This window comes from Cryptomeria japonica, chromosome 1 (genome assembly GCF_030272615.1).
Source record: "Cryptomeria japonica chromosome 1, Sugi_1.0, whole genome shotgun sequence".
Classification (NCBI taxonomy): domain Eukaryota; kingdom Viridiplantae; phylum Streptophyta; class Pinopsida; order Cupressales; family Cupressaceae; genus Cryptomeria; species Cryptomeria japonica.
In genome coordinates this window covers 242,338,889-242,351,045 of record NC_081405.1, presented here as the reverse complement: position 1 = coordinate 242,351,045, position 12,157 = coordinate 242,338,889, and the positions used below count along the sequence as shown (strand labels likewise).

Here is a 12,157-nt window from a genome sequence, read left to right as displayed (position 1 = left end):
ACCTCAACCCCGTACTAAAGTATTGTATTAAGGATACTAAATTCAAGTAGGCTCTTGCAATAATAAGTGGGTAATGAAGATTAACCATAGGTAGATGTAAGATTTGTAAGCTACTATTATAATGGTCCCATGTTGTTCAATATGCTGCTTAAAATGGTATTAGAAGGTGGAGGTGGTGGAGGTTCACCATGCATAAGAGAAAATGTATAGGTACTATAACTACCACCTTGACTATCACTAGTGTGAAGTCTAGTACCACCACCAAGGGTAATACTATCCCCAACACTAACACTGACAAAATTAGTATGAGGTAGGACAAAAGTAGTGGTAGAGCTGCTGGACATAGCAGTGTAACCTAGGGAAATCTTAAAGACATTGATGCTAGGAATTAGAGGATTAGTCATAGGTCTAGTGTCAACCATGTGTACTATCACTCTAGGTATGACAAAACCAATTTGAGAACTAGTAGTATTGAATTGACTACCCTGAGAGGGAGTATCTACAAGGAGCATATGACTCTTAACAATTAAGGACAATACCCTCAACATCTCTAGACTATGCTATTTGAGATTAACATATCTGTTAGATTATTGACCATATTTCCAATTTGGGGGAGAATATTTTCTTCATTTAACTCTTGTAAGTTTCTTAGGTTCTCCTCTAATAATTAAATCTAGTCAAGCTAAATAGTGACTATAGAATCATGGTCAATAGAAAGAGGAGATCTTGGGGGACTATTTACAAGGGTAATGTTTTGTGATCTATATGTAGAAGAGAGCCTAGTCACAATACTCTTAAGGGGATGAGAAGTAAAGGGATCATTTGGATTCACCATGTCTATGAACATAAGACTAGGATGGGTAGGGCTATAGTGATTGAGACATATATCCTATTTGGAATTCCTTCTTACAATAACCCCAATGGTAGTTTGGGTTATAAATCTCATAGAAAAACTCTACAAAACTTTGACCGCTCTACAAGAATACAATAAAGGATCCTAACACAAAGTATTAGACCATTTATTTAAGGAAAAAATTCACAAATGTTTAGCTTACTTTAGGCAAAATTCTCGAATATACATACACAATTAAACAATTTTAAAATGCATCTGTGTCGAGATCTCAAAAATATGGAGGGAATTTGAAACCCTTAAGGTGATGAAAACCTAGAGGAGAAAATAGGGCCACCCCATCTCACTAAACAGGGGCTCTTGTGAGCTAAGAGATATAAACTACGAACTACCTAAACCTATTAGAAAAATTTATTGAATAGAAGGTCTATCAAACTACTAAACTTGAAAGGATAGCTAACATAAAATCTCTAGTATTCTCTACAAATTCTCTTCTTGAGGATGTGTGTGTGGATCTAGGATGACAACCTGGCATATTAATGTCCCATATAGACATAACATAGAGATGTACATAGAAAGTACATAATGAATAAATTAAAAAATCTAAGACATTCTAAATAATATAAATGCATCTAAATAACAACGTTAACAAGAGAAGAAAAAAAAATAGGCTTAGAACAATCCCCCACTTGAAGCTTCTAGTACAACAACCCTTCCTTTAGCAAAACCTACATACAAACAAGAGAATAAAATGTTGAGGCTATGTTTAAAGGTCTACCATAGTCAAACTCTTGTTTTGATGTTTCCATCTTAACAAAGAACCAAATAGATAGATAAATTAAAATAATAATGGAATGAAAACAAAGACAACAATAAATATGCTAAATGGAGATTGAAAGAGGATAATAAAATTTCCTTTTACACCCAAAGAGAAGGACTCGCCAAAAGAAAAATAAGAAGAATGAGACTGTCTCCATAGCATTGAGATATTAAGAATCTGAAGCATGAATATCAATGTGTGAGAGAGAAAAAATCATGAAAATTGAGCCAAAAGTGTTAAAAGTTGTAAATAAAATGTTCAAGAGAGTGATAAATAGAATTCCAATACTCTCAAGCTTGAACCCAAATGCTAGAGAGTGAAAATGAGGCTCTAAAGGCCAAGTATGCATGCTAGAAGTGAAACTGATATTGGTGGGTGTAAGAAGAGGTGTTATGAGCTCTACCAATCATAGGTGTAATGCTCAAATGACTATATTTAGTCTATAGATTTAGGGGATGTTAGCATGTCGCATGGATGCCTCCACAATGTGCTAGTATCCACGAGTCAAATAGTCAATGAAGTCAGGAAAAGGCCAAAACCAAGACGAACAAGGTAGTCTAGTCGGACAAATCTACAATAGAAACTAGAAATACATCCATCATTGGCCCATCTCAGGAGTAGTTAAAAACTGAGCTTGAGTCATGTAAAGTGACACCTATATAAAAGGAAATGTGTAGTCAAATGTGATGATGAGGGGATTTCATGAGAAACCTATATCATGTTGCAAAAAATGAGTACTTTAACTCAAGTATCTGCTCCCATGACTCATAGTTAAAGATTTCTCATGTCATCATTTAGGTAGGAATAACAAATCTGAAAACCATATAGAATAGAAATGAGAGAGTGAAGAAGGGGGAGGGGGAGGGTGCATTCTTGGATTTATCTTTGACCATCATTATACTACTAGATTAATATTTTGTCATTTAATTTCTCTCCTATCATTAGATAATTGATAATGTTTCCTCCATGTTACAATCTTAACAATAAATTTATGTTTTTAAAGTGTTACTTGGGATGAAAATATTTATAAGAAACATAAATAAAAAAACTAAGATTAATAAAAGAAACATGTGATATTGGGAATTGTAAGTAGCATAACTAGTTTTATTTTATTATCAATGATCTATTTATTCATGTTGGTCATACTTATGAAGAACACAATTGAATTCCATTCATGAGACCCATTTATTTTTGTTCAACATTTATTTCATAAGTAGAGTGTTCAAATCCTATATTTACTTCATTGTTAAATAAGTTACCCTTGTGTGTTTCTCCATGTTTTCGTTCAAAATTTTTCATACATCTCTCCTCCTAATAATTTTTCGTTGTGTGGAATCATTCCATTAGTGAAATAAATATAATTTATTTCTTATCCTTTTCATCAAATTGTATTTGACATTATTTCCATTGAATTTTTTTTAGTACTCGTTAATCTCACTTTACCATTGTTCCCTTCTCTTTCTATGTCCACTCATTATCATTTTGAATATCTAAATCAAATTTATCCTTTGTAAGGCTTGAGGTTCTCACATCTAGTTGATCTTGTGAATTACCAATCAATAAAAATTAACATGTATATCATAAGATCACATCAACAACAAATATACCTAATTCATTCACAATACAATATGATCATACACAATGAAAAATATATCATTAAAACGAAGTACGTATCTAGAAAAATAATTATTAGGGATAAAATCTATATCATTAAAATGATGTATGTATATAGAAAAATAATAATTATTATTATTTGGAAGAAACCTTTTAATTAAATAATAATCTTTTAAAAAAAAAATTTCAAGCCCCATGGAACTAAATAAAGGGTGCTCCCAAGGGTTTTATATGTAAACATCTTAATTTAGTCCCATCATACCTTTTGTCTCATTATTATTAAAAAATTTCAATTTACAAGCATTCACAATCCCCAAATATAGCTAGATGTTTCCTCAAAGAGCTAACGCATTTTCATAGGTACAAAAAAATCACATAAATTACTCTTACTCCATTTTTATATTGGAAATCTATGAAATATCTATTTTTTTCGAGCTCTTGTAAAACTATTTATGTAATAATAATTTGTTATTTGTGATCAATTCATTTTGAGTGAATACATTGTTTCTTGATACAATTACTAGTTTCATGATTTATATAAGAAATATTTCATCATTATCACATTTATATATAGTTGGCATTAAAAAATAAATTGAAGAATACAAGAATATTTTGGACCACCCATTACATGGTAATACACTTTAATAAATAAAATGTATTACATATAATTAAATTTGCACTAGAATATTATCCTCAGTAAGGTCTTCATTATTGGCCTCCATCATGATCCTAATGTTTCAATGTTATTTCATCTAAAATATTGAAAATACACTATGAATGTTTCATCCTATTTCACTTTCTATTAGTCATGCTTTTTATCCATTGGGTGCCTTGATAGGAGAGTGTACTAAAAACTTAAAATAACATTCTATGAAATAGATTGGTTTATCATTTTCTCCTTTGGTCATTTTTAATAGTTGTTCTTTACCTACATAGGTTGGTCACCCTTCCTTTATGTCTTTCTATTAGTGTATATGGGAGTTTCTTCTTTTATAGTTGATAGGAAAATTCAATTCCTTGCATTTTTTTTTTGCCTTATTACAAGGTGACAAGTGCTTACAATATGAAGACTAGCAATCTACAATAAGTAATGCAATTACTATTTGGAAGAATATTATTGTTGAGTATGATCTCTCAAATGACAATGTGTAATATAAAACAAATAATTAGGATCTTCCTTTTATAATTGGTTTTATTTCTTTAACTTCTTAACTATTTATTAGTATTATAATTATGTTTATGAATACATACATTTTTCTTATGTAATACTTTTATTTCAATTTGATAAATCGGGAGAGGACCCCAGACCCTACATAACAATCAATACGTCGAATAGAGGGATCACAAAAGTAGTGAGATGACTGAATAACCAAAAAAAATGAAATCTCTTCAAAGACAAGAAGCTTCTAGTTGGAGTGAACTAGAGGGGAACTATTGTGTCATATCAAATAGAACATGCATGTTTTCCAAAGGATCTTGAAACCTAAGACCAGAGTCACCTTGGCCATAATCAAGGAGAGAGAAAATTAGGTTTTGTAAAGGATCCATAAACCTTTCATGCTCGACGACTCTTTGAACTGTAGGAAAAGTAGTCGAAGAATGACCCAAAACAAAGAGAACCATCATATTTTGAAAGTAACCCTAAAACCTTTTTATGGGTAAAACCACTACAAACTACCATATTTGTAGGAACGGAAAGGGTTAGATAGGAGCCTAAAAAAATTTAGATAAAATCTCCAACAACCACAACAACTAGGTTTCCCTCAATAGGCCCATTATCAACTAAAGAATTTTCTAGGAAGAGAAAAACTAGCAAGTCCACCTCAAAAGGATCACTATGCATATGCAAGAGAGGAAGAGAGCCCTTACTACTGAAATCCACCTCAATCATAATAATAGCAATAAAGGAACCAACAACCTCTCTCAATGTAGGCAATGTAGCAGAATGAGAAGTAACGTCAACAAAATCCACCTCCATAAGACATCCGAGGAAAGAAGATCGATTAGCACAAATAGAACCCTTACCACCTTAACAAGAAGCATCAAAGTTGAAGCCCCCAGGGAGGGAGTGCAACCACCAAGAAAGCCATCCACAAAATTGGAAACTAGGTCTCTCACCAAGAACAACCACCCATCAGCCACAACTACCTCCTTCGAAGAATGAAACAGCAAGGGGAATACCAAAAGGAAGGAAACAAATGAACCCAGAGGTAGGCATTGAGCCCAATGGGAGTGGATATAGATCTAAAAACCTGCACCTAGTGATAGACTTATGACGAAATTAATAGCCATAGAAAAAAGAGCATAAAAGAAACTCTTGACCTTATCTAGGCATGGGGCAGAGGAGAACCCAATTGTAGCACCAAGAAGCATAGCATCCTCTCGTAGGCCCAAAACATGGCACAACTTGCTAAGAGACACCAAAATCCGTAGAGCCAAGAGGAGTAAGATAGAAGCCAATGGACAACAAGTGCAACCAACCCAAACAGAATTAAAAAGGTCAAAACCAAGTTTGCCTCAAAAAGGGGGAACATAGGATACAACCTAGAGTAGGGAAAAACTAGGGACTGGAAAAAAATTAGGAAGATAAAATTCCTCCATCAAAGCGTAAGGAAATAGGGCTAGGATCAGAATATCTAGGCTATCCCATCCATCCTCATGATCACCATCTCCCTGATTTGCCTGCCCTACAACTTTGCCTCCTCTAAAAACCCTAGCACCACAGTTCTTACTCCCACTTATCATAATGTCTTTTATAATATTTTTTGTTATTCTTATAAATTTTTTCCCAAATGTGAATAACATTTCTTAAACTTGTGATGTGCTACCATCCCATGCATCTTTCTTTTGAATAGGTTATAATTTTTATTTTATTTTTCAGGAATGTATAAACCTTATTTCATAAAACAATAAGAAGTTCTTAAACATAAGGAAGCATAAGAAACCACAACATAGATGTCATCCACTATAACATATATGCCTTGATAAATGTAATAATAGAAGGATCAATGCCCATTGGGATCCTCAAAGTGAAATCATAGGATGTATCACTATACCTCTATCTACATGAGCTACCCTCAACTAACATAACGATAAATCTAGAAGAATTGAACTTGTGACTACTGTCTACATTTTCAACATCTTGACCATTGATCTATCCCTAAATATATAAACAATACAACTTAATATATTAAACTAATATTTATCTTCAATTCCATCATTTTAATAATAATAATAATTTCATTTCGTATTTCAAATTGACTACTGAACCAGCATTTAGTATTATTGCTTTTGATGTGGAATGGCATCTATAGATGGAATTGTCTTCCAAACATGTCGACTATGAAGTACAAAACAAAGGAGGAATAAAATGAATATAAAATTCATTAGCATACAGATGGAAAATTGCAACTTGCGTTTGTACACTTCACTAGACTTTATTCATGTAGACGCGTATCGAATTGAGGGAAAGCAGTTAGTCAAAAGATAACTCCAATGACATGATGTCAAATTATATATTCTTCACAGACTTCCTGGCCAGCTGAACTTAATCCGAGATTTGGAACACTTGCTCACCTTTTTTTTCTTGCATGTTAATGAAATGTATTTTTGTCATTAACGTATGAGCAGACGGTACAAATATCAAATTCAATATGAAATTTTTTAATCATTATGCTTTATTGAAATTCCGTCGTATTAGAATGAACTTTTTAATCATTATGCTTATAGTGTTTAGTTTGAATGAAACGCAACAAACTGATTTTGTGGTATTTGAAAGAGTGCAAACCAAACTTGCTAAGAACGTAGCTCCAAGATAAGTAACACTTCGTTGCGGACATATACTGAAAGATATGTCGGCGAATTGCTGGATTTTAGTTCTTGATAATGCAGTAAAGAAAAATAATATCTCCTAACGCGATCCTTCTAAAACAGTGATTGATGATTATTATATGCAATTACTTTGAATTTAAATGGAATGGGTACCCACAACCATTGGCTCCTAATTATTAATGAGAGTATCAATCGAATGCAGAAAAAACACAGTATTTTGAACGCGGGTTGGCATTAATTGTTTGAAAATTTAAAAGGCTGGTCGTTTTTGCCTGGTGTCTGACATGACGACGCATAATCTGGAAAAGATTATCTCTCGTAGCTTACGTCATTCAACGTCATGTATGGATATATATAAGAGCGTTTGCTGCAATCTTTCTTGCACATTTCTCAGGACAATCCTCTCGGACTGCGATTCATTTCTACACCAACTCCATGGCTGAATTCTTCAAGATTTCTCTACTTCTTCTTGCGACGTTTGTACCTACTACAATAGGTAGGTCTCTCCTTTTAATTTGGATGTTAGAATGAAATGTAAGAGATTTGTCTCTGTTTGAAAGCACTATTTGTTGAGTTTTTCACCGATCAGTTAGGATTTTATCCTAAAACCTTCCATTTGTTACTGAAGGGTTTTATTATTGAGCCACTGGTTCTTTTAAGAGCAGCTTATCTCTGATGCGGGTGATTTATTTTCAACACTTTTTGAGCCATTTGATAGAACGTTTGATGCTGACTTAGCTTTAATATTATACTGATATTTTTGTGGATCAGTTAACCCCTCAAACCGAAGATCTTCCAATGCTCTACCACTGAATTATTATCCCCTTTAAGACCTGCCCATATGCCCATATTTGGGTAGGTGTGACTGATTCCCAATAATACTTTAGAAGAATTGATATGATACACACCACGTTATTTTATTTGAGACATTAAAATCCAAATAAACAAAGAACAGTGTGTCAGCTATGTGCTGAGCTATTTTTAACGTCGAGTATTTGGTCTGTATAGCAAACTAATAAGGGTTCTGCAAGATTATTTTCGAGGATATACATAAATTTAGAAAACTCCTTTCAACTACCCTAAGTTTTTCTTTGATCAATTTCAATTAAATAAATATTTCGTTCTTGGAAATATTGTAACTATATGAGTTTTGAATAGTTAAATCTTTCTGCTTCGCTGAAGTTACACTTGTTTTATAAAAAACGCTCCCAAAGATCTCACTCATGATTTTAATGTCAGTTGTGTGAGTTTCCTGTCAGGTTTCCAAACTGGTATATGTTTTTTAAATTTGGTGGTATACTAACTAAAGGAGAATATATTTCAGGTGCGAATTTGAATCTGTTCAGAGAATACATTGGGTCCGAGTTCAACGACGTCAAATTTTCTGACCTGCCAATCGATTCCCGCACGCAATTTCATTTCATTCTCGCCTTCGCTATTGACTACACCCCGTCGGGAAGTGCTCCTACAAATGGAAAGTTCAACATTTTCTGGGATAATGACAATCTGAGCCCCAGCGCCGTGCAAGCCATCAAAGCCCAACACAAGAATGTCAAAGTTGCTCTCAGCTTAGGGGGGGACAGCGTTGAAAGTGGGAACGTCCAGTTCATGCCATCATCTGTGTCGTCGTGGGTGAGCAACGCCGTTTCTTCGCTCACAAGCATAATCAAGGAATACCATCTTGACGGCATCGACATCGACTATGAGCATTTCGACTTTACCAATCCCAATATATTTGCTGAGTGCATTGGGCAGCTCATAACACAGTTAAAGCGGAACAAAGTCATCTCCTTCGCCTCCATCGCTCCCTATGACGACGGTCCAATCCAATCCCATTACACTGCACTCTGGAAAAGCTATGGCAATTTGATTGACTTTGTGAATTTCCAATTCTATGCCTACGACTCGAGCACCACCGTCTCACAGTTCATAAAACATTTCAACGAGCAGGAGTCCCGCTATAGTGGCGGAAAAGTGTTGGCTAGTTTCATGACGGAGGACAGTGGGGGGCTGTCACCTGCAGAAGGCTTCTTTACCGCGTGCCGAATGCTCAGGAACTCCGGCAAGCTCAACGGCATCTTTGTGTGGTCTGCAGACTCCTCACAGTCTAATAACTTCCAATTCGAGAAACTATCCCAGGCTGTCCTGCAAGGCTCCTGATTAGCACCATACAATTTGTGGGTAATGGTTGGAGCAAATAAATTAGTGTCCTTTTCTTCTGTTTTGCTTCTAAAATAGTTGTTTGCGTATTTCAAATTTATTGCCGATATTTCTAGTGATAAGCCAATAAACATTTGGTTGAAGCTTAAGATCAATAGAATTTTGAGGAGCATGACTTACATTGCTGGCTCGTTCTCCTTCTTTGTAACATCCAATATCGCAAAAATAAGTATTGCCAAAGATATTCTGTGATTTATAGTGACCTTAAATTGTTTTCACTGCATGACTTCCTACTTGCAAAATTATGGCTTCATGTTGCAAGCACACTAACTTGCAAAGCTATGGCTTCGTCTTGCAAGCACACTATTTTTTATTCTAAAATTTTACACTTATCTTAGTGGATTGGTCACTCGTACTAATAGTACGTTTCTATAATATAAGAGGTTTCCTTGATAGTCGGTTATTCTTAAAAAAAAGCACATAACATCGGGAAAGGATCCCACAACCAACTCCAAGGGTTTTGACATCACTCCCTTAACCATTAGGAGAACTGCTGCAGAAGCCCCCTTACAACAAGACCCTTCCACTCTAGATAAGCACATCTCTGACTCTATAAAAGATGTCCTCATTTCAATAGAGGAAAAATCCACCTCAATAGGGACAACAAATAGAGAAATCATTAAAGGAGAAATATCTGAAGTGCTAAAGCAACCAAACAAATTGGGTTTTTATTTGGCTCCCAAAACCATCAAGTTGAAACCAGCAAAGACTCCAGCAAAAAGTCATCACCCCTCTAGCAAAAGTCCTCTCCACCTCAATAAAAAAGGAACCCACCTCAGTAGGAACATAAGGGAAACAAACCAACAAGTGGAAGAGCCAAACACAATTCAACCCACCACTTTGAGAGACAAATGAGCAATACATAATAAGATTATTGGAATATTGGGTTTTAGAAAGGTTCCCAAAACCTTAAATAGGAGAAGAGGCAAAAACCTATCATACACCAAACAAGTAAGCTCCAATAGGGTCTCTACATCCAAAGGAGAAAAAAGATAGAGACATGAAAGTGTGGATAAGACAGGAACAAAGTAACCTCCCACAAGAACTAGGCCAACATATGCCCACAAGAACTAGGAACAAAAGAACAAGCACAAGAGGAGCAACAACACAATCCCATATGAAAAAAATGGAACCAGAGAAGCACAAGCTCCACAAAACAGGAAAAAAAAAAATCCCCTTTGAAGACCAAAGAGTCCACTAGGTTACCAAAAAGGAGCCAAGCCCTAGAAGAACTGCAATTGAAAGTATGAACTAGACGCGGATAGACATCACCAACGAGAGAGCCCAGCAAATACACCAACCCCAAAACAACATAAGCCCCAAACAAGGCCCACATAAATAGGTCAACGATCGAGTCCTTAGGCGGCCAACTGAAAAAGAGAACACAACTCCAAACCACATCTCCCAAGAGAGAGAGGCACCAGGAAGGAAAAGAGCAAGAACCAAGCTTAGGCATCACAAACAATATTGCACCCAACAAGAGAACCTCCAACAACAACAACGATGAGAGGGGTAAGGGAAGTGATAGGCGGAAACAAACCTCTACCAATGCCCCACAATCTCCAAAAACCCCCAAGAAATATTATTGTTTTGTTTGTGTTATTTTTATTAATGTTATTAATTTTTTAAAGTTTTATATTATCTTTCTAAATTTTCTTATTTATAGATATTTTTTTAACAAATGAAATTATTTTGTTATATATATAATTTAATAAACATTTATTATTTCGAAGTATTTATTCTTAATAAGTAACATTTTCTTTCATGTTTAATTCTTACATATATTACTAATTTAATTAGATTACATGTTAATTTTATAAAATAGACTACTATAAGGATTTGGTGAAAGCCTCGCCCTACCAAGTGAAACTTATGTCATACTTAAGTTGATTGCATACTTTCCCTTTCACATGAAGAATCGATTCATAATCGATTCATAATAATAAAAATAAAAATAAAATTGCTTATTATTCTAAAGAGTCTTTAACTATGTTCAATAATTTGAAAATTTGTTCAATGTATTTCCATCATAAAGCATCGCTACTAATATGGGCTACAAGAAAATATTTATTTTTTGTTTATAGATATAAATCTAGAATGCTGATCTCTATTAAGGCTATGAAGAGTAGATTATGCAAAATTGTACAAGGATTAGATCATTACATTTGATAAGGGAGAATCCAATAAAATTTATAATAATTTTAAAATTTAATTATACAAAATAGTTCAAAGTACTACCAATGATCATAATTTGAGGTTCGTCTTAGAAATTTTCATGTCAATTTCTCATTTGATGTCAGAACTCTCCTATAATAGAACAAACTAACATCACTCAAAAGTATATGTTCTTGTGCTTCCCACATGCAAGCTTAGATTATGTGCACCCTTGTTTTGCGATACTTTATCTACAAGCCAGATTAATTTATATCAATCTTTTTCTAATAGGTATTTTATGGTGGTATGCATAATCTATCCTAGATGCAATGACTTCCTTCTCATATGAGCTTCCATTTGAGTAAAAACCCAGATTCACTACATAGGTTAGAGATATTCTATGATGTTTGAATTTAGAGAGTTGATCATTTTATCACATCACTTTTTTCAAATGTCAATATCTATACTTTACAATAGCTTATTAGTTCTAGAAGGTGAGAAGAATGCCAGGTTCTGATTTATTAAGGAGTACTCAATTGTTATATCTACAACTAAAATCTATGTTGATAATATTACCATGTAATTACATATTCGTGGAGATCATTTGCTACTTTCTTCCATGCCAATTCATAATATCTTTGATGTTAATCCTATATTCTATGAAGTTT

General features: G+C 34.1%; 1 protein-coding gene across 1 annotated transcript; it reads left to right on the top strand.

Annotated features, from left to right (window-relative positions):
- Positions 1-354: 354 nt before the first annotated feature.
- On the top strand, positions 355-9,275 carry LOC131034129 (chitinase 2-like; the record flags this gene model as incomplete). The annotated part of the gene is made up of 2 exons (XM_057965526.2): positions 355-424; positions 8,440-9,275. Coding segments are annotated over 2 exons (906 nt in total), but the record flags the coding sequence as incomplete, so codon positions are not given.
- Positions 9,276-12,157: the final 2,882 nt, after the last annotated feature.